Genomic DNA, 24198 nt, shown 5'->3' on the forward strand with positions numbered 1-24198 from the left:
CACTGAACCACACAAAAACATCCAGGGCAAAGGATGAAATCCAGCCATATCGCTTTGGATTCCTGGAACAAGCTTTAATAGCTCTAGATGGGCCCTATCACTCATTTAACCCTTTACTTCTTCCTAGAAGTAAAAATATCATAGTTCGATCTGAAAAGAAACAGCATTTCAACTTAAAAAAAAAAAAAAAAGCAAACAATTTTCACATGACAAATGTTTAAACTACAAAATAATTAACTATATAATGTTAATTGAAAAACTGTATCCAACACTATCTAACAACCACCTCTGAAGAGTCCCTTGCCTGAATAATTCCTCTGACTAGTCCTGGAATGACTTTCTGTCCTTCCTTTTTTTTGAAGGCTTTCAGCCTATGGCTTCTCCTCTCTGTGTATAGAGCTGTATTTCTTTTTAAAGGTCCCATGATTCCTAACCCTATGTTCTATATCATGTTTCCTAGTACTGTAAAAGCTGCCAGGAGGAAAAGGACCCGCCATCTCCTCAAACACGTGAAGAGTGGAGGGCTGAGATCGGCCTGAGGACTTCAAAAGGTTTTGCTTGCCTTTGCTCTGGCTACACGCTCCCCTACTCTACTCCTCTGTCCTGAGGGTTCTATTTGCCCTGCGCTTCTGGCTAAAATGTGGAAACCACAGCCAAAAACACTTGCAAGCATCAACCCCTGACTTGGCGGCTCTTGCTCCTAAGTGGCAAGCATCTAATGCCACCCTCACCTGATGCTTGGCCGTCTCCATACCCTCCAGAACTGTCGTCTTGAAGTCCTCCTGCTTGCCCTGTGGAAGGAAAGAGGAGAACTCAGGGACCTTACTCCATAAATTAAGATAATATCTGGACATAAAGGCCTAATAGTTGGTGACTCACAAATTCACCACCAACTAGTAAAACCGTATTGAGAGAGCTCCTTCTTCTCGAATCAGGCCCAGGGAATCACATCATAGTCTTCCAAATTCTGGTCAGAAAATTTCAACTTTACACACTGATTCTTGTTGAAAGGTAGCAGAACAAAGTACACAGTATTTCTAATCACTAAATCCTTGCTGTCGTTCTTATTTAATCAAGGTTGGATGGGGGGAAGAAACGAATTCCAAACGTCTTTTACTACTTGTTGCTAGACTGAGTTAGGTGTCACATGGGCTCTAGGGTCTAGAGCTGCAACAATTCAGCATCTGCTCAATCTCCCTTTATCTTTACCTTTCTATCCACAGAGAATAAACTTAAGTAGCAGGCAAAAGACATAGTTTTAATGAAAAATTCTCCCTTTGACTTCAAAGCAGGGACTGTAAAGATTCAGCTCCAAAACAAATTTCATTTACTATGCATGCCAGACAGCACCAGATCTGAATACGCCAGTGCTTCCTTAGTAAAACTTTCAAACACACCACAAGACACCCTGCAGTCATGTGCCAAGTAATGTAGAGAGACACACACAGGAGGGGCTGGGGGAAGGCAAGATATGGGGGAGCTTCTACCTCAAGCTACATAATAAGCCAGCTAAGAGATTGTCCTCATTGACTAATATGTAGAAATAACTTCAAGAAAGGTATCACAGCTTGAAAGTTCAATCTGACGAAGTCCAAATAGATCATCTTCAAGACTCTTCCAAAATCTATCACCAAGACAGATGCTATGATCTTCTTAAGGTTCTAGCTACCTAGTACACTATGAGAAAACTACACCATGATCTTTGAAAGATACGAAAATATTCTCCAATGATCTAAAACTAGACAAGCATCACTAAAAAGCTTATTTTAGAAGAATCTCAATGAGAAAGCAGACTGATTAACCACTATTTGAGTTAAAAGGGAGCAAGAAAGTAAAAATGACATCTCTATCCTCACATATTTGAAGGTATTTAGATAGAAATGATCTGACATTAGAATGTGTTACTAGAAGGTATATGTTCTGAGGATAGGACAGAATCTCATTCTAAAATTATTTCACTGTGCTCCGGTCTTAATGACCTTTGAGGTTTTAGAAGGGTATGGCTCTCAGACAAGGCTCAAGATACAGGATTTGTTTACAGTCTTTGGAAAAGGGCATATAATTATAAGGAGATGACTCCTTACAAAATCCAGTCTGCAAACATCTTGAAAATGCAGGCCCTCCATTTTAAATTTTACTTTTAGGGGCGCCTGGGTGGCTCAGTGGGTTAACGCCTCTGCCTTCGGCTCAGGTCATGATCCCAGAGTCCTGGGATCGAGCCCCGCATCGGGCTCTCTGCTCCTCGGGGAGCCTGCTTCCTCCTTTCTCTCTCTCTGACTGCCTCTCTGCCTACTTGTGATCTTTGTCTGTCAAATAAATAAATAAAATCTTAAAAAAAAAAAATTTTACTTTTAAAATTTAAATAAGGGATGCCTGAGTGGCTCAGTCAATTGAGCATCTGCCTTCAGTTCAGGTAATGATCCCAGGGTCCTGGGATGGAGACCCACATTGGGCTCTCTGCTCAGTGGGGAGTCTGCTTTCCCTCTGCCTCTGCTCTCTCGATCAATCTCTCTCAAATAAAGAAATTTTTTTAAAAGTTTAAATAAAAATATTCCTTCTTAACTTCTAGATTTATTCATAAAAAAAATCTTACAGATTTTAATTTTATTTTTTTAGAAGCTGTCACTGTTCTGTTTGATTCCAAACAGAACCACCCTAGACCAAACGTTGAATCATATTTTAAAAAGGGGAAGAGGTGGGCGCCTGGGTGGCTCAGTCGGTTAAGAGTCCTGGGATCAAGTCCCACACCCGGCTCCCTGCTCATGGGGAGTCTCCTCCCTCCCCTCTGCCCCTCCCCGCTGCTTGTGCTCTCTCTTGCTCCCTCACTCTCAAATAAAATCTTTATGCGGGCAAGGAAAGAGAGGCTCAGAACAATGAAATAAATACAGTTTCCAAGAATAACATTTAAGCACTATGAACAATATAGCTCCTGACTCTCTCAAATTATGTAGCCCAGCTGGCAAAGAATGAAAGCTACAGTCTCCTGTCAGGAAGGCATCTCACCATTTCTAAAAATAAAAACAAACACCACTTTCAAGCTAGCCATTAAGTCCTGAAATTATTTTATCCTTCTTATTTCTCTCATTTGCTTTCTTCCCCAACTATATGTCATAGAATATGCTAAAATAATTTATTTTAACCTACAGGTAGCCCTTGGCTGACTCTTTACTGTCACAGCCTTTAGACAAAAATTCCATACAAATGTAGATTTCTTAAGCCTGACTTCTGTGCTTAAAAACTTAACAACATTGCTCTTTTACAAGATAGGGAGGTCTTTTTTGACTTCTGCTTTTGAAAAAAGGAACAAAACTCAGATACTGTTCTTCCATAAAAATATGTAAGAGTAATATGAAAAATATTCAATACCCTGCAATGGTTTTTCAAAGGGATCCCTTTTAACAGCAGAAAGTCAAATAGAGATGAAACTCCAAAGTATTGCATAAACAGAGAAATAGGAAAAAACCAAATAGGTGATATAAACATGCAAGAAATGATGAGAAACAAAATAAAAAGTGCTTATAATTAAGTAGAAACAACCTGTCTCTTAACTTGAACGTTTAGAGATAAGATCGCTACTTTCTAGTCATAATACTCCAGTATTTGGAGAGTACCTACTTCTCCAAAGACAGATAATAGCATCAACTTTATTAGTGGTATTCCAGACCAATTCTTCCATCATGTTCTTAAAAACAACACACATACAAATAAATGTTTGCAGCTAACTTTCCATCCAGGATTGCCTCTGATTAGAACATATAAAATGCCATATTCACTTGTTCTTTGGGTCCTTCTGGCCTGGGACTCTGCTTCTGACAGTGGCACAAGGGCAAGGAACAGCAGGCAAGTATAGTTATTATCCTACATGAGTTCAAATTCAAGATAGAAAATGAAAATATACAAAAGCAACTCTTTCATATCACCTTGATTTGGGCACTACTGTGCAGGAGACCTTTTGTTTTCATTCCCACCACATACACACACACTCCTCAAGTTTGAAGTACAGACCCTTAACATCTGTATTTGTGCATATCTTCTACAAGCTGAAAATAAAATCTTTGGTTTAGCTTACATAGCAGCCTTTCAGCTGCTCTCTAATAAACCTCCCACAGACCTGGTAGATCATTATTGAAGAATAGTGAAATATTTTAGTTACAGTCACACTACTGGATGCTTTCTCATCTTGATTCAAATCCCTAGCAGATCACTCTTCCAATATCTTAAAAGGAAATCTATGATCTTTCACATATTTTCATCTGACAAGCATGAAGGACAGGATCACTGATGTGCTGTTCCCAGGAACACACTGACCAACAGATTCACATTTTGACTTCAGTTTGTTGAAATCACACTCAAATCAATAACTTTTGTAGACAATTTGAGAAACTTCTAAGTCTTCTGGGAAGCAATGATTTTTTTTTTTAAAGATTTTATTTATTTGACAGAGATCACAAGTAGGCAGAGAGGCAGGCAGAGAGAGGGGGGAGAAGCAGGCTCCCTGCGGAGCAGAGAGCCCGATGCGGGGCTCGATCCCAGGACCCTGGGATCATGACCTGAGCCGAAGGCAGAGACTTTAACCCACTGAGCCACCCAGGTGCCCCGGAAGCAATGATTTTTAAACAGAAAATCAACTTATCAAAATTTAATCAAAATTAAACAAATTTATAGACTAAAAGTGACTGCCAAGCTAATTGTTTCAATTAAACCTGACAAATTAGCAAAGAGAAAAAAAAAACCTTGAAAGTTTAAATCATCTGTGAACACATAAGTTTCCACTCTATTAACACTTCAGTTTAGTTTATATTTTAAATAATCTCACTAATTCAGTGTTCACCAAATACCTACTCCAAAACAGTTGAGCACAAGTAGAAAGTTGAGCACATTAAGTACCTATTTTCAAAGGGCTTATAAATCTAATTGGGGAAAGATGAAAAATATCCAGAAAGAAACTTTATTTTTTAGGGAAACAAGAAGCAAACACAGACTTGAGGAATCAAGAAAGCTTTTCTGACAAATCCAGAGATTTGGCAAAAACCACCAGCATGGTCCAGAACACTTATAAAAGCAAGGAGAAAAGCACAGACAGGGAATGTATAGCGAACCACACAGTACTTGCAGATGTGGAAGAGCAGGATAGGTAAAATGGCCCATTTTCAGTGCCAAAACCTAAACTTGATCTTAACAGTAATGGGGCAGAACTGTATGATCTGTCACAGGAAAAAGCAGCGAAACAAGCGATATTTTAATGAATCTACTGTGGTCACTTTGTACCAGATGGATCACAGGGAAAAGGGGACCTGGATAAAGGAGAGCCAACTGAAAGGCTGTTTACATAATTTAGATATGAAGTAAATTCACTAGAATAAAAAGCTAACAATGAAAATGGATAAGGCATAGCAAGTCAAAGAAGCTGTTCACAGGAACATACAGGACTTTAAAACACACTTGTAAGGGACAATCAAGATGACTCCAAGGTTTTAAAAGTTCAAGAATGGTAATACAATGGACAAAATGGGAAATTTAGGAAAAATTTAGGCAAACTAAATTAAAAAGAAATACTCTTTACTTAATTACTTAGTCTTTAAAGTAACTGAAGACTAGACTCCAGGGGCACCTGGGTGGCACAGTTGGTTAAGCAGCTGACTCTTGATTTTGGCTCAGGTTATGATCTCAGGGTTCTGAGATCAAGTCCCATGTCAGGCTCAGAGGTTTCTCTCTCTCTTCTCCTCCCCCCACCCCGCCAAATAAATGAAATAAATCTTAAAAAAAAGAAAGAAAGAAAGAAAGAAAGAAAGAAAGAAAAAAGACTAGAACTCCAAAGTTAGGATGGGGTCAAAACTTTAAAATAACATGGAGATAATAATACGGTCAGAGAAGGATGCCTGGGTGGCTCAGTCGATTGTCTGCCTTCGGCTCAGGTCATGATCCCATGATCCCAGGACTCCTGGGATGGAGTCCCACATCAGGCTCCTTGCTTAGCAGCGACCCTGCTTCTCCCTCTGCCTGCTGCTCCCCCTGCTTGTGTTCTCATGCTCTCTCTTTCTGACAAACAAAAATAAAAATAAAAAATAGTAATAGGCTCAGAGAGTTTGAATCAGTTGTAAATGTAGGACTAATCTCAAAAGGAAAGTCACAGCTTCAAACAGGAACTGGTCAACATAGACAAATAATTAGAAAAAGTTAAAATAATTGAAAGGTAGTGAGTTATTGGTGACTGTCTCCACTTCATGCTGCCTTCTAGTCCTCTCTGTAGTGAAAGGTGGCTTTAAAAACATCCTCAGGGCACCTGGGTGGCTCAGTGGGTTAAGCCTCTGGGATCCTGGCCCGCATCATATATGGGGGGGGGGGGGGGGCTCTCTATTCCGGGCTCTCTACTCAGCAGGGAGCCTGCTTCCCCACCTCCTCACCACCGCCCCCCCCCCCCCGCCTACTTGTGATCACTGTCTGTCAAATAAATAAAATCTTTAAAATAAAATAAAAACATCCTCAAGTATACTGCTCTTAATGTATCTCCTTCCTAACTTTTTTTTTTTAAGATTTTATTTATTTATTTGTCAGAAAGAGAGAGAGAGAAAGCACACAAGCAGGCAGAGAGGCAGGCAGAGGCGGAGAGAGAGGCAGGCTCCCTGCTGAGCAAGGAGCCCGACGCGGGACTCAATCCCAGGACCCTGGGATCATGACCTGAGCCGAAGGCAGCGGCTTAACCCACTGAGCCACCCAGGCGTCCCTCCTTCCTAACTTTTTGACTATGAATCTGGACAGAATAAATGATCTACAGCAGTTCAGAAATGCAAAGGGAAATGTACTGGGCTCACAGAAATATATAAAACTAGCCTGAAGGAAAAGCCTCAGGCATTCCTTTAAGCACATCAGAGGCATTTTAACACAGCTAACACTGATCAATACTTTCCAACAAAATTATCCAGAATGAGGAATCTAAGGATTCCAACTAAAACAGCAATCTTAAGGTTACACTGTCAATAAGGTCTAGAATGCAAGAAAATGGGTTTTGCTTGAGGGAGAAGCGGCCTAAAATTTTCTCATTTTGCCCCCAGGAGGAGTATCTGCTGATTTGCACCAAAAGACAACAATGGGGCAGAAGTGAGAAACTCAGTAGCAGAAACCCTATACAAAGTAAAAGCCCTATAAGCCAAAGAGGAAAACAAAGATTTTAGAAGCCAATGGGAAGAATTAACTTTTTTAACATACTGTTTCCTTCCACATTCGGTAGCAGGATTTTCCTCACCTATTTTGTTGTAAAATCTTGGTTTGTAGTTCACTTTTCAAAATGTTCCAAAGTCTACAATTTACATGCTGTTACTGCTTAACTACCAAGCTTAAAGTGAGTTTGAGTAATTAAGAACAAAGCTTCCTTTTTTTTAAAGTTTGTTTACATATCGTATGTAATCTCTACACCCACAAGGGGCTCAAATTCACAACTCAGAGATCAAGAGTTGCACACTCTTCTGACTGAGCCAGCCAGGCAGTCTTCACCTGTTTCTAAAAAGGCCAATACTGAAGTTTACCCTGGACCTATTATAAGAAACATAGTAACTTTTCATAACTGATGATAACCATGAAAGAATTCCAACAAAAGAATCCCTTTTTCCTGCTCAAGTAAGTTTTTCAGAATGCTAGCTATCTCTACATCTTCTCAGATCATGATTAGGGGCTCTTCCCATCCTCAATATGATTTGAGTCTACACTGCTACGAGGAAGATACAACTTCTTAGGCATTTATTAATCACATATGTTCTTCTACTTTCACACATCAGAAGATGCAAAAAAAAAAAAAGGAAAAACACCACTCTATCTTCAAATGTTTAAGACCTCTGTGATTAGGAAATAATGCAAAAATGTTAACATTAGCTTATCTCAATATTTGATATATGGATTTTGATTAGGTTACTCTGAGGAGAGAAAATTTATATTAGGAAAGTACCAAGATTTGCTATTCTTCCTATGATTTAACATACAAAAGCTTAAATGATTTTGCAAGTGACACGTTACTGAAAATGGGTTACCACAAATACTTTCCAGGTTCCAAAAGTGATAAGGTGTCAACCAACCCTCACTTTTTCCTGAATAAGACATCAATCCAGGCTATTCCTAGTTCAACTCTGTTTAATAAGTACACAAAGGTGGAATTCTCTTTTGACCCCCATACCAAGCCCCATTTTGGAGATGAGCAAGTCCTCACAGACCAAGTACCCTATTCTTCTAGTACACCACGACCATACCAAATAAAGGATGGTAGCAAAAAGAACTCAAGGAAATTATACAAAGTTGTCAGCTAACCAAACTACCATTTTGTCTTAATAAAAAACAAAACAATGAGTGAAATGTAATCATTAAGCAGCTCAATGTGTTAAAGACAGAACATAAAACTGATAGCATCTGATTCAATGGTTATCATCCAAAAGCAGTAAACAGTTAAAAATCAAAGATAGTAACTGCTTCATAAGGGCCTAATTGAATTCTTTCATGTTTAATATAAAACTTCCAAAATCCAATTTTAGGAAAAACATTTAAAAACTACTTCTGGATTCTCACCATACTTTGAATACACGTTTACTGTACTCTTTCTTCATTGTAGCCAAATATTAAACCTGTAAACCTAAAGTGGACTATGAATTCTTTGCAGGAAGACCCAGTCTTCAGCTCTGAACTCTCAGAACCCAGCACCATACCTGGAACAAAGCACTGTAGTTTTACAATTAATGTGTAGAATAAAGTAAATGAGGAACTGCCAAATTTGGGGCAATTTTACTTTGTGTAGAAAATGTCTCTCTCTCTTTTTTTTTTTTTCCATTTCCTGACTCTCAATCTGGAGGCTGTGAGTTCAAGCCCCACGTTGGGTGTACAGATAACTTAAAAATAAAATTTAAAAAAAAAAAAAAAATTCCTTCCACACTACTTCTTAAAAAATTCTTCCATTAAGCCATGGGTTTAGGAAGACTTACTTCCCTTCCACTCTTTCTGCCTGTAAGTCCCTCCAAATGTTTATACTAAAATGTGATATTTAAGAGTTATTTCACCTTCTATTGGATTTATGTATGCATTTATAACTCATACTAGGCCATAAATTATCTGTGAGTGGGGACCATGTGTTGCACAGTGATATGTATCTTGACCCATTTTTTTTAAAGATTTTTATTTATTTATTTGACAGAGAGAGATCACAAGTAGGCAGAGAGGCAGGCAAAGAGAGAAGGGGAAGCAGGCTCCCTGCTGAGCAGAGAGCCCGATGCGATGCGGGGCTCTGATGCGCGGGGCTCTGATGCGGGGCTCGATCCCAGGACCCTGAGACCATGACCTCAGCTGAAGGCGGAGGCTTTAACCCACTGAGCCACCCCAGGCGCCCCTATCTTGACCCATTTTTAGTTACCTCTCAAAATATAAAAATTTTGAATTAACCTAGATTATACCTTTTCAGCCTGTGACTTTTATACTTAGCTCTCCAGTAAATTATTCTGGGGCACGGTTCCAAATCAGAACACTGAAATGATGCTATGCAAGAAAATTACTCCTAGGTCTGCTTTCTAAATGTATGCACCATACTTCATACAATGAGAACTCACATGATTTTCAGGCACTTACTTGACACAAGCAGGACAAAATGGCAACATAAACAACTCTGTTAGGAATGAATTTCTACCAACTTCTAGTAAATCTACAAAAGAGGGTCTCCTGCTGGGTATAGGGATGTAACAGAACTCTATAATCCTCGCCGTGGAGGTCATCTGAATCCATTCTCATGAAATCTGAAAGCTATTCCTGCTATCTGACTGTACTTGAAGGCATGGCAAGGGACATCAAGAGGAAGCCTGGGAGAAGCCACCTGAAAATAGTTATGGCACGATAAATTAAATTATTCACTGAGCACGGACCATAACTATCCATGCTGCCAACCAAACCCAGGACTTCTTCTATTATTATCAGTACAACTGCCTCAAACAGGATCCTAAGAACAAAGAACTATAAAAATATAAGGGCCATTACACAAATATTAGGACCACTGATTTTCTTTTCTTTTAAAGTAAGGAAATTCATCTTCAACTCTTCTCTGGTCAAATTCTATTATACTAAGTTCTAAAGACTAGTCCAAAAGATTCTGCCTTTTAGATTTTTGCTATACTGTCATAAATTCATAAAGTATTTAGTCATCAATCTTTTGTCATAAGTACTTTCACTATAATAGTATTTGTGATCAAATTCAATTGCATTTTAAACTAAATTCTTCTATCCATACACACGTATTTTGTATATTTTCTGTTATTTGGACTTTTACTAATTCATGTTGCATCTCCTTTCATGTGCTTTTAAATATTCTTTCAACCTACAGTATAAGTATTACATGAACAGGGTCCCAAAATTATTAAAAATCACCATTTTTTTTGGTCATACCAATCTCTCACATCAATGATTTTTGTAATCTAACAGTCTACATCTCTCTAAAACACACATACCACATACACACATCCATAATTACCATGCATAACAGACACCAGGTACTTTCCTTTGTTTACATTCTTATAAGAATTCCTATATATTCCTGGGGTCAGGCTCAGTGGGTTAAGCCTCAGCCTTCAACTCAGGTCATGATCTCAGGGTCCTGGGATCTGCTCAGCAGGGAGTCTGCTTCCCCGCCTCTCTCTCTACCTGCCTGTCTGCCAAATAAATAAATAAGATCTTTAAAAAAAAAAAAATTCTTATATATTCTTAAAAGAATATAAACAAGGAGATGAAGTGATTCTTCCTACAGTCATTCAATAGAATCAATAAAATAGATTATTATACAGAGCTGTCATCAATCAGCTAACCATATCTAACAAAATTAACCAATGATTTGATGAAGTTTCATTACAGTAAAGAGCACATCACCGATTTAGAAAAATGGTACATGAGCGGCGCCTGAGTGGCTCAGTGGGTTAAAGCCTCTGCCTTCGGCTCAGATCATGATCCCAGAATCCTGGGATCTGCTCACAGGGAGCCTGCTTCCTCCTCTCTCTCTGCCTGCCTCTCTGCCTACTTGTGATCTCTGTCAAATAAATAAATAAAAATCTTAAAAAAAAAAAAAAGAAAAAGAAAAATGGTACATGAGACACATGCACCTGCTTTTACGTATGTATTTTTAAACATACTTCTGATATCTCTGAAATTCATTAACTTGAATTGAAATATCTCTGAAATTCATTAACTTGAAGAAATCTTGAGAAAAGCATCTTAATAGCCCATTTCAAATTTCATTTTATTATTTTAAAGCAAGTTTCCATAAGTCTTTTTTTTTTAAGTATTTTATTTATCTGACAGAAAGAGATCACAAGTAGATAGAGAGGCAGGCAGAGAGAGAGAGGGAAGCAAGCTCCCTGCTGAGCAGAGAGCCCAATGGGAGCTCTGCATGCTTAATCCCAGGACCCTGAGATCATGACCTGAGAGGAAGGCAGAGGCTTAACCCACTGAGCCACCCAGGTGTCCCTAAGTTTCCATAAGGCTTAAGCTTTACACAACTAAGCTACTTCTAACCCCAGATATCTTTCCAAACCAGAGTTCCTAAACAGCTATCCTACACAAAATTTAAATTCAGAAACTACTAAGACTTTTCTGAAAATGTTCAACTATTGTAAGGCAACGGAGTGAGGAAAAAAAAAATGTTTTTGTATGAAAATAAAAAAGCTAAGTGCTAGCAAACCATTAATATGTAAAACCTCTTTGAAGAATCAATGGCACACAGGGTACCAACTGAACCAAGAAAGGAAAAAAAAACAATTCTCTAACAGAAGGTTACTGTAACAGGGGTATTATTCTAAACCAGTAAAACCCAACAGAGATTTTTACTCTGTTTTACAGATGCTCCACTACTCTGTGACACTACTAATAACCACTCAATTCCAAAAACTTTTCAGGTTTAGTTGGCATGACTTTAAGAAAAGTTTATCTTTCTATCTTAATAGAAGAAGTACTAGGAAACCAAATAAATGCATCATTTGCTAAAACAAATACATTCGGATGTGTACAGTAAATGTAAAAATACACAGAAATGTTAAGGAAAACAAGTCATTTTAATTTTAAATATAAGCAGCAATACTTAGTATGAAAAATACATTATGTACTCATGTAACTACCACAGACTACAGGCCACATCCAGTTATCATCAAAAACAGACAAATCTAAAAATAATTTTTAAGCCACAACAAAACTTCTTCCCAATTACATAAATCCAAACAAACAAAAAACCCAAACATCTTGTTACCATAAAAATTCAACTTTCATATTGAGAACATTTTTCCATTGACCAGAATTCACTAAACTTGATTATCAAAACAACCTAAATCATCTCTCCAAGCCAGTCTCTTTACTCCTTTAGTTCACTCTTAGGGAACACATCAGATTCATTTTTTCCAAAAAAGTATTTTCGTACAATAATGCCTCTCACTCAAAATACCTCAGTGCTACCCCAGCAGATCCTCCCAGTGTTTAAAGGACACACAGTTCAAATTCCTTAGCCTGGTAACAAAGGCTCCAACCTTCCTTTCTGGCCTCCTCTCAGAATTCTCCTAAAGGAATCTTCCCCAGTAATAATGCTGTCTAACCCAACAGACTTTAGAATACCTAGCTCTAAAAAAAAAATTTTATTCTTAGGAATAACATTGTGGAAAGCCAAGCAAAATTTTCTAAGCAAACTTAAAAACTGGTAAAAATGCAATGTATTCAAACCTTACTTATTTAAGGTTTTATATCTTTATACTTATATAAAAACTAACTTTCTCGTTATTACCTAAAATGATTAAGATAAAAATATTTGGAAAAGAATGAGACCCACGTCTTCTCTCAAAGATTTTAAGATACCCATATGACAATGGTTCTATTCAATCTTTGAATGAAAGCTCAAGTGAAAGAGCTGGTTCTGATAAGACAAGAGATTTAGAAACCCTGGACAGCTTTTAAACGCCTGAACTTACTTGACAGTATTTTATGATTCACTAATAGGGCCCAATTTATTTCTAAATTAAATAGGCCAGTAGGTTGCCACGACTTATGAGGAAAATACTTCCCTAATTCACCCTGGAAATCTTTTTTTAAATTTCAAATTGTTTTAAAGGAAAAATAACTTTATTTTCATAATCATGAATAATATATTGCAAGTTTTGGCTGTTATCAACACATCTCTGAGCACTGAAGATAGTCTAAACTTCAACTTTCCCCCAAAATACTAAGATAACTTATTTAAACCACTGGATGAAAATTTAACAACATAATAGCATAAAGATGGTTCCCCAAATCCTAAATCTCTTTAATAAGATATTTACTTCTTGTAGCAACAGCGCTACATTCCACAGTAATAGAAAAACAAACATACAAAAACAATATGAAAAAGGAAATATCAACACCAGGTTTAAAAAGTTGAGAGGAACAACAAAGTGTAAGTCAGTTAGTTGTTCACTGGAGACTGACAACTACCCACACACCAAGAAGGTGAGCAGCATCTAAACTATCTGATCACATACTGAAGAACACTCAGAGCCAAGAAATCAGAAGCCTCTTGAACTATGACAAATATCAAGGCTTATCCCCATATACCTTATTCATCAGTAAGTCCAGAGCAAAGGTAGAAGAAGAGAAAGGCAAGAATCACAGAATACAGAAGAAAAAGGAACAGAGAATCAAGGGAGAAGTTGAAGGCAAAGACAGAAAGAAGGGATGAGAGCTAAATATAAGATTAGAAAGGAAAAAAAAAAATCAACAAAAAGAGAGGTGGTGTTTTGCAGTGTGAAGACTACATTTGCCTCAGGGACATTTGTCCCAGAGGTAACAGATCACTGCCAGTAATTCCCCAAGAAGTCATTTTAACAAAGTTTTAGGGAAACTATTCTTAGAAAACCCTTGATTCCTGAGATAAATTGAACCCAGAATCTAATCATCTTGTTTAAATGTTTTCAAACCATGTTTTTATTACATTTTACAATAATTACTGAAATTATAAATTTTAATTTTTGAGAGTTTCGGCCAGAATCTGTTTGGTAAGTTGTAAATCTGAATATAAATTAACACTTGACCTGTAATTCTCTCAAGTGATACATCAGTAAGAATCCTTTTTTTAAAAAAATAATAACATCTGGTGATTTATATGACATCACAGGGGAGAACTGCCCCCCAAAAACTAAAACAAAAGATAAAATTTCTCAAATTAAGTATGTCTCTATTTGGGTACCTATGAAAGTCATGCAAGACACAGCAGACAGGATCTGAAACAAACATTTTGTTTTTAAAAGATGCAGGACTAGAAGAATTAGAGAAATAAATGAGCCTGGAGCTATTAGAAATACAAAAAGGAGAAGAACTCAGTAAAAATTCAAAATCAAGAAGTTAATGAAATGCCATTAAGGACAGAAGATATGAAAAATTAATTAAGATTCTGCTTTTGTGGTTGGGAGAAGGGGGGTGGGATTATAGACATTGGGGAGGGTATGTGCTATGGTGAGTGCTGTGAAGTGTGTAAACCTGGCGATTCACAGACCTGTACCCCTGGGGATAAAAATATATTATATGTTTATTAAAAAAAAAAAAAAAAAAAGATTCTGCTTTTGTTTGGTCTCTCCAAACCAGAAGGGTACCACCCCTACTTGGTCTGGGTATCCTCAGTAGGACTCAGTCTCGGGGAATGTTAGTGAGAATTCTTCGAAGATGTTTGAAGCTCTAAAACCAGTACCACAGTCTCCAATAATCCTTCCACTGTCATAGGAAGACTCAGTTTAGAATCTCTTCATAACCTTTTCTTCTACCTTTCCTTTGAATGGCCACTTGAAAAGCCACTTAGTCCTTTTCTTCTCGACTTTATAATATATTTTATTTATTTTTTTTATAACGTATTTTAACATTTGTTCACCAGGAAATTGTTCTCAAAACTGATCCCCACTCTGAAGGTTTTATCAGAAAGTATCTAACTATGTGGTAAATGCATAACTTGACCAGAATAATCTACAAATTCTGAATCAGAGATAAATCTGAGGGGTTTGGTCTTTAGATTGGCTTTCTGTATGTTTTCTCGAATTGTTTATTTCTCCAACTTCCAAGTGCCTTATACTGTCACTATCCTTCCATCCCCATCTTTTACTTTCCTTCTACATGTGTACACACACACAAAATGTCAGTACCACTGTATATGTATGCAAGTGTAGGTGTAAAAACACACACATACATACACTACAGACACACACGGTCAACAGACTATAAACCGAAGATAAAGACATAAACAACGCTGCAGAATAGGAATTAATCCGTTTATTCTTATTTCCAAGATAAAACAAAACTAGTTGGTTACTGTAACTCACCAGATGGTTCTTCAGGCTCGCTTTCGTTTTCTTCCTCAGGTGGGGCTTGAGGGGGTGGTGGGGGAAGCTTCTTTTCTTTCTCTGCTTTAGCATTTCTCTCTTCTTCTGAATAATACTCATCTTCTGAGAGGTTGGCCAAGCTTTCATCCATCTCTCTGTACTCTACCTATATGGAGATTACACCAGGGAAAGCTAAATACAGTGAAGATCTAAAACCAGGGACTCAATTTGGAACCATCAGTGAATGTGAACTGCCTTTTAACTTCAAATTTTACGGGAAATAAGCATATAACAAGGAACAAGCTAGTTCATAATAGGTAGCTATTAAAAACAGAATCTCGGGAGTACCTGGCTGGCTCAGTCGCAAGAGCACATGACTCCTGATCTTAGGGTCATGAGTTCGTGCGTAGCCCATGCTGGGTGTAGAAATTACAGAAATAAATAAATAAACAAACCTAACAAAACAAAGCCAAACCCCTAAAATCTCTCATGAAACAATCTTGTGTCAGTTCAGATTTAGCTTAATCTATCAATTTTACATCACAGTAGTGACATTTAGATGAATCAGAGGCTCTCTACAACTCCTGAGAACTCTTTCAAAATATGTGTATGTATATACAGATATGTTTGTATGTGCTTATGTATTCACATGTATGTATACATCATATTCACATACTGAAGTTTCAACAAAGACTAAAATAACCCTGAGATAAAAATACAGTTAACCAGGGGCGCCTGGGTGGCTCAGTGGGGGTTAAAGCCTCTGCCTTCAGCTGAGGTCATGATCTCAGGGTCCTGGGATCGAGCCCTGCATCAGGCTCTCTGCTCAGCAGGAAGCCTGGTTCCCCCTGCCTACTTGTGATCTCTGTCAAATAAATAAATAAAATCTTAAAAAAACAACAACAAAAAACAACAACAACAAAAAAAACAGTTAACCAAAATAACAAAAGACTGTCAGGCAGGCCAGGCCTGTACTTCTACTATTGAATGGTAGAACAGCAAAATCCCAGAAACCAAATGGGGAGAAACGGCAGTTAATAAAAACTGCAAATGGCAGCAGCCAAATTAAAACTACGAAAAAGTACATTTGCTTAAAAAATAACTGGTGACCTAAGAGAGTTGAATGATGAAAGCAAAGAATCTTTACAACAACAAATTAAGTGAAGCAGAAATGGAGACCACAGGTCTTACTACTAATTCACACTCTGGTTATAAAAGGAGAGAACTAGGTAATAAGTATAAAGAGGAAACAATCTTGGCGATTGTCTTATTGGGGATAAAGCAACTTAAGATAGGGAAGATTATAATGGACCTATTTGCCTGAATGTATAATATGGTATTACAAATAGTCATCAACCTTAGAACACTAACTGTCACTGTAACTCCTACCCTAGAAAGATTCCAGGAAGCCAGAGCAACAACCACTCTCTATTTCAGATTCAATGAAACAATAAAATGAATGAAATAAAAATGAAATGAAAAATTAAAAAAAAAAAGCAAAGACATTATGGTTTCCATATGTAATGTACCTAATTTACTTGGTTTCTGAAATTAATAGTCCTGCAGATTACAAGTGTAATCTACTTTAATTTTTGAAATATCTTTGAAATAGCTCCATATGGCCAGCTTTTATATTTGCCTCTTTCTTTTCTTTTCTTTCTTTCTTCCCTCCCTCCCTCCTTACTTTTTCTTTCTTTCAATGACATGAATACAGTCAGGCAGGGGAGTGGGTGGCTAGGTAACACGGATTGTGTCAGAAAATGGAAACAAAAAATTAAGGATAAATTAAACAGTTCTGATCCATACTCTAAGATTCTTATTTATAACACATGAATAATAGTTTCATCTATCAAATACAGAACACTGAGTACATGGCCATAACAGAGAAAACAATTATGAATGAAAGTCTCCATGCCCTTAATAAGCTGAAATTCTAGTTAAAAACTATTGGTCCTTATCAGGTAAATCGAGAGACTTTACAATAAAACCTCTAGAAATCTCGATACTAAACTTCACCCTACTTGACTGAGATACACCGTAAGAACAGACCTCAGGATAACAGGCAAAAAAGCTGCAAGGAGGGAAAAGTTTCAAAGAGGGAGAGGGGTCAGAAAATGTAATACGTGTTACATGAGTATGCAGTTTCCCTTCTTTTAGCCCTCAACAGTGCTTGACCCCTTCCCTACCCCCAAAGATTTGGCCCTTTAAGCCTCTGTTCATCAATCTCATCCATTTAATCAATAATCACTTAACAAATGCCTATCGTGGAACTGGGCAATGTGCAAATTCTGAAATAATGTAAGATCCTTTCTACTGCAGTAGTTCAGCTCTTTCCAAAGGATGTTCCACAAGACTGTATACCCTTTGAAGAAAAACCCACGATCAAGTCTGGGAAACAATGCAGGACCCCTCTAGGACAATCACAATGCACATTAAAGCTACTGAAAAAGCTATTAAAGCTATTAAAGTTGTGCAGCAAAAACACTCTTTTTAACATTGTTCAACCCAATCTTTTCATGAAGTAGTAGCTGCTAAGAAGGAATACAGAGTTCTTAGTTTTCAGGCAAAGAAAGAGATCAAAAAAACACCTAGAAGTAGGGAAGTAGGAGCAAAAATATCTATAGGTAGTATTTAAAAACAGCAATAACAAGGAAATAAAATCTGTGTTTCACAGAACCCTAAGATTCTTCAGGATTTCATTTAAATACACATTTATATGTGTTACACCAAACCATAATCCTTTGGAGACCAACGACAAACACATGAACTTGTAATGCTTGGGTAATAAATCTGGGGTAGACCTAACAATGAAATTTCTTCTGCAATCTGTTCAACCAAGACAGTGTCCGGAGAGGACAAGACAAGCTAAAAAAACAACCATTTGCACTACTTATCAATCACTGGATCTTATCAAGCACTGGGTCTTCACAATACTTCATAAACAACTGAAATGATAAAACTGGATTCTGAGACCAAAATAAGACGGCAACAATAAAGCTTAATCTCCATTGTCAAATTTGGTGATCTCTCTCTATATAAGAAAAGCCTCATTTTCTCAAAGACTGACAACTAAAATAAAGGTTATAAAATTAAACTTCTTAATATAGGGGTGTCTGGGTGGCTCAGTTGATTAAGCATCTGCCTTCAACTCAGGTTATAATCCCAGGGTCCTGGGATCGAGCCCTGCATCAGACTCCCTGCTTGGTGGGGAACTGCTTCTCCCTCTCCTGCTGCTGCTCACCCCGCTTGTGCTCTCTCACTCTCTCTGTCAAATAAATAAAATCTTTTAAAAAAATAAATAAATAGGGACACCTGGGTGGCTCAGTTGGTTAAGCAGCTGCCTTCGGCTCAGGTCATGATCCCAGCGTCCTGGGATCGAGTCCCACATCGGGCTCCTTGCTCGTCAGGGAGCCTGCTTCTCCCTCTGCCTCTGCCTGCCATTCTGTCTGCCTGTGCTCGCTCTCTCTCCCTCTCTCTCTCTGACAAATAAATAAATAAAATCTTTTTAAAAATAAATAAATAAATAAAAATTAAATTAGATTTTAAAAAACTTCTTAATATAAAACAGGCAAATACTACTTGATTTTGGATAAAGTTTTATTTTGTAAAAAAAAAAAGAGTTTCTCTACTTAATAAAAAGTTAAACCATCTGAAAGAATCTTACAAACTCTAAAAATTAAAAACTATTCCCCTGAGAAAAGCAATACTCACAAAGTACTGAGGCCTTCTCATCCCTAAGTAAAATCCTCGAAGACTTTGGAGGTTCTACAACTACTTACAACCAAGGACATAAAGATGTCCGACAGGCAGATGTAAGTCAGATGACTCTGAAATTTACACCTCTAGTCTCTCCCTTCTCTTCCTCACCCTTGCCACAACGCTTCATTCACTTTCCAATCATCTTAAGGCTCCAGTCTTTTTAATCTTTCTTCCTTTTAAGTCACCTAGGGCACAACTGCCATACTGTATTTCCCAAACATGTGATATTTTTAGATAGTTTAAAGGTGAATGCCAAATTTTTCAAACCAGCATAGAAACTTTCTGGCTCTAACCAGATGAACTTACTTTTAGCCATTTTCTAACACACTAGTCAAAAAGTCCTCAATGTTGTTCTATGGATTCCCACCTGCTTCTGTTAATCCAATGCCAGAATTCAAAGCTCATCCCCTCTGCAAATTATTTCCTAACTATTCCAAACTTGCAAATACTATCTTTTCTTTCTCTGAACTGTCACAGCACTTAAGGTCTGCACTTCTCAGCCTAGCACAGCGCTATCTGATACCATTTTCTGTGATAATGGCAACGTTTGGATCTGTGCCTCCAATATGGCAGCAGCAGCCACATGTGGCTATTGAGCACTTAGCCATGTGATTCAAGTTTAAAAGAAAAACTCCGTTTCCTCAGTCATACTAGTAACGTGGGCTACTGGTTACCAAATTGACTAGCACAGGTTTAGTGACTGGCTCTCTCTATAACCTGGACATGACTCTACAACCTAATACTACTGATCCCTCCAGTTTATCTTGCTCCTAGAAAAATGTCATTTTCAATTAAATTCATTTGCCCCTTGTTCCCAATGTTCAACTGTCCATTCTGGACTCCCTGCTGCTTCTCAAACCACAGAATATATTAAGCATGTTTCACTACCTTTCTCCACTGGTAGTACTTAATTACTGGGCATCTTACTCTAAACCAGACACCATAATAAGTGCTTTGTTTACATTATATCTAAACCTAAAAACCTTACAAGGTACGGTTTACTTTCCTGAGGAAAATGAATCATAGGGAGAAAAATTAACTCCTTTTCCGAATATTTTTCTAAACTCTGTGCTTTTTCAAGGCCCAGTTGAAGGCCACCATTCCTGAAGTCCCAACCCTAAAGTTCCTAACTAAAATCCCAACCCAACTTAACAAATCCAAACCTTAAATATTTGCCATATTAGCATACACAGTCAGAGATGACTATATTCTGGACTAATGAAACTTAACCTTTAGGGACCTCCCAACTGCATGGACCCCTTCCAATACCCTGAACCTTGTTTTAGTTACAAAACTATATATATAAAACATCTGTATCTATATCCCCTATTGAATCTACATTTCTACGTACAGATAACCCCCCCTGCATATACCTCAGAACTCTTGAGGCAAGGCCAGTCTATACTGGACTCCGCTTGCTTTTTCCTCTTTTAATGCATACTCTATCCCTTGAGGTCTGTTTCCTCTGGCTCCCAAGAGTGGCCAGGAATAGATCAGTTTCCCTAGTACCTAACTTCCTAGTTGCTCCCCCAAATAAACAGGTAACCCACTTTTCTCTTTAGAGTTTCAGAGCTAATCACAATGGAAAAACAGTGTAACAGGAATTAAACACAGGAAAATTATAAAGACAGAAATCTTATGATATGTCCCAAATTGATCTACAGATTCAAGGCAATCCCAATCAGAGTATCAGTTGCCTTTTTTTCAGAAACTGATAAACTGATTCTAAAATACATGTGGAAATACAAGAGTCACAGAATATCAAAAACAATCTTGAAAAATGAGCAAATTTGAAGAAATCAAACTTCCGATTTCACAAAGAAAAAACTTATTATTTCACACACACAAAAAAAACTTATTACACAAACTCACAGTAATCAGGACAATGTGGTACTGGCCTAAGAACAAAAATACAGATCAATGGGACAGCAGTGATGGTCCAGAAATAAACCTTTACATTTATGGCCAACCAATGAGGGTGCCAACCATTCAAAGGGGGAGAGAAAAGTCTTCAATAAAATGTGCTGGGACAAGGGGATATCCACATGAAAAAGAATGCAGTTGAACTCCTACTTCATACCATATACAAAAATTAACTCCAAAATGATCATAGATCCATAAACCTAAACTCTTAGGAGAAAACATGGAAGCAGATCTTCATGACATGAGATTAGACAACGGTTTCTTGGATATAACCCCGGAAGCAAAAGGAACAAAAGAAAAATAAATAAACTGGACATCAAAATAAAAAAGCTTTCATAATCACCATATAAAAATACAACCCAATTTAAAAACAAGCCAAGGAACTGAACAGACATTTCATCACAGATATATAACTAATGACCAATAAGCATAAGAAAAGATGTTCAGTATCATCAGTCATTAGGGAAATGCATATCAAAACCATCATGAGATACCACTTCATATCCACTAGAATGGCTATAATAAAAAAGACAGTATCAGGGCGCCTGGGTGGCTTAGTCGTTAAGCATCTGCTTTCAGCTCAGGTCATAATCCTGGGGTTCTGGGATCCAGCTCCCCACCAGGATCCCTGCTCAGCAGGGAGGCTACTTATCCCTCTCCCTAGGCCCCTCCCATGCTCGCTCTTTCTCTCTCAAATAAAATCTTTTTTAAAAAGGGTGGGGGATGGGATAACTGGGTGATGGGCATTAAAGAGGGCACATGATAGGGGCGCCTGGGCGGCTCAGTGGGTTAAAGCCTCTGCCTTCAGCTCAGGTCATGGTCCCGGGGTCCTGGGATGGAGCCCCGCATTGGGCTCTCTGCTTGGCAGAGAGCCTGCTTCCTCTCTTTCTGCCTGCCTCTCTGCCTACTTGTGATCTCTGTCAAATAAATAAATAAAATCTTAAAAAAAAATAGTAAAATGAAAACCCTTTTCATGGGTGGCTCAGTGGGTTAAACCTCTGTCTTTGGCTCCTGTCGTGATCTCAGGGTCCTGGGATGGAGCATTGGCTCTCTGCTCAGCAGGGAGCCTCCTTCCCCCTCCCTCTCTGTGTACTTGTGATCTCTCTCTGTCAAATAAATAAATAAAATCTTAAAAAAAAAAAAAAAAAGAATGGAAAAGAAAACCCTTGGGCTTCTGCCCTCTATTTCATTTCTGAGAGTTGGGAGTCTCCAACCTGTGTCTTTTCTAACCCATGCGTTGATAAAAGCCCCCCCAAAGCCTTTCCTTTTTTTAGCAAAGGGTTTTTATTCTTGGAGAGATGTCTCCAGTGGGCAGTTGAATCTGAGGGCTCAGTCTGGCTAATGCTCTTCTCACCAAGCTCTTCACACACAGACTTGACATATCCATTTAAAAATTACATACAGACAGAAAACTTGTTATATGCATAAGCGATATGAATTGCATGATGTTCAGTATTTATTTTAAAAGTATAAATCTCCAGAAAACACCCAAGTCTAAGAAGTCCATGCCCTAGTTCTGCCTTAGGGCCCTGCACAGCTGGTGTTCCATGTGGTCCTTTGTCTGAGGCCGAGGCTACCTTCTCACAACTTAAGCCTAGATTCCAGTTCCACCACTGACTTAGTTGTGCGACTTTGGGCAAGTTGCTTCCACCGTGTGCCTCTGCTTCCTCACTTCCTAAAGCGGGGCTAACAATACCTGCCCACTGGTGTTTAGCACGAACAAAATGTTAGTGACGCCCTGAACACAGCATCTGGCGCCGGGAGATGTGAGGCAGCTGTTGTCTGTATACGCTGTTCGGGTGACAAGTCTTTTTCTTTCCATATCTTTTTGCACTTTCACTAGCTGGCATTAGCTCTCTTCATCAGCTTCCTCAATCTGTAAATATTCTATGTCAAAAGATCGTTGAGAGAATAAAAAGAGGAAAACTAGCGCACAGCAGGCCTTAAAAAAAAAAAAAAAAAATTCTTTTCCGTCTCCATAGCTAAAGTCATTTGTTTAGCATTACCCCACAGCCTCAACGCGCGCCCAGCTGAAACTCCTTAAACACTGCCCGGGGGCCTCCAGACACATCGGCGGACGAACAAGCCGTGCCGGTCTCCGGCAACGCCAGCCAGAACTCCACGTCAGGGAGCCATGTTTCCCAGCCCAGAGAAGAAAAGGTGTACAGATGTAAGGAGTCTACCACCCCTCCCATCGGCGCCCCTTTCCCGAGACGCCCGGGTCCCCGCACAAAGAGCGCATTCAGCCGGCGCGAGCCCTCCGCCTCCCTCACCCCACACACCCACCCACCCAGCTGGTGGGGAGGTGCGGTGGAGACCCGACGGGCTGGGGAGGTGAGGGTGGCCGGGGCTGGCAACCTCGAGGGAGCCGGGCACCCGGGGCTAAGGCGCGCGGGACGGGGTCGCCGCTCACCTTCGCTCGCTTGCGCCGGCTGGTCCGTCGCCCCTCCGGAGTCTCCGCGATTCCCGTTTCCATGGGGGTCGCAGATCCAGGCACGACGGTAGGCCCGGCTTGAGGCCCGGCGGACCCCGGCGGCTCCGCCAGGCCCCCGGGGGGCGAGGCCCGCGGAGGCTCTTTCTTGCGGGGAGTGCGCTCCCCGGCCACCCCCGGGCCGGCCTCGGCAGGGCCCGACAGGCCCGCGGGCGGCGCGGCCACCTCGGAGCCGTTCTCCGCGCCGCCCGCTGCCCCGGGGCCGGCCTCAGTCCCGGCCGCCGCCGCGGCTGCCGCCGCCGCCGCCGCCGCCGCGGCCTTCTTCCCAGACAACATCTCTGGCCGCCTGGCCGCCGACGGCCGGAGGGGCCGCTCGGTCTGTCGGTCCGTGGGTCCGGAGGCGCCTCGCCTTGCCTCACTTCACACGGGAGCTCGCTGCCAACCGCCGCCGCGTACGCACGCGCTGAGCGCGCTCCAGCCGCGTCGGGACAAAAAGGCCCGGGACGCCCACCGCCCCGCCTTCCCCGGCTGCCATAGAGCGGCGCCCTCGCGGCTAGAGCGACACCACCGCACGGAGCACAATGCTCTCCTAGAGCGTCGCCTTGGCCTTTGGAGTCGGCCCCAGCACCTTCCCGGTCCTAGGGCTTCTGGGCCATACTGCACCTCCGAAGGCGACCATTTCTTCCAGGGACTTGGATACATCCGTGAATTCGTTCGTTCGTTCTTTCATTCATTCGTCAGTTCGACCAATATTAA

General features: G+C 39.6%; 1 protein-coding gene across 2 annotated transcripts in view; it reads right to left on the reverse strand.

The window, feature by feature from the left end:
- KDM1A (lysine demethylase 1A) overlaps positions 1-23921 on the reverse strand; it is a 59869-nt gene extending 35948 nt beyond the window's left edge. The window contains exons 1-3 of one of the 2 annotated variants that reach the window (XM_047723720.1): positions 23425-23921; positions 15330-15495; positions 732-791 (exon numbers count right to left, since the gene is read on the reverse strand). In XM_047723720.1, coding sequence (XP_047579676.1) covers positions 732-791; positions 15330-15495; positions 23425-23778 — 580 coding nt within the window. In that variant the 5' untranslated portion in view covers positions 23779-23921. The remainder of the gene's footprint in view (positions 1-731; positions 792-15329; positions 15496-23424) is intronic. The other variant, XM_047723721.1, reaches the window with a different exon arrangement.
- Positions 23922-24198: the final 277 nt, after the last annotated feature.

The sequence above is a fragment of the Lutra lutra genome, chromosome 4, assembly GCF_902655055.1.
Source record: "Lutra lutra chromosome 4, mLutLut1.2, whole genome shotgun sequence".
In the NCBI taxonomy this organism is placed as follows: Eukaryota; Metazoa; Chordata; class Mammalia; order Carnivora; family Mustelidae; genus Lutra; species Lutra lutra.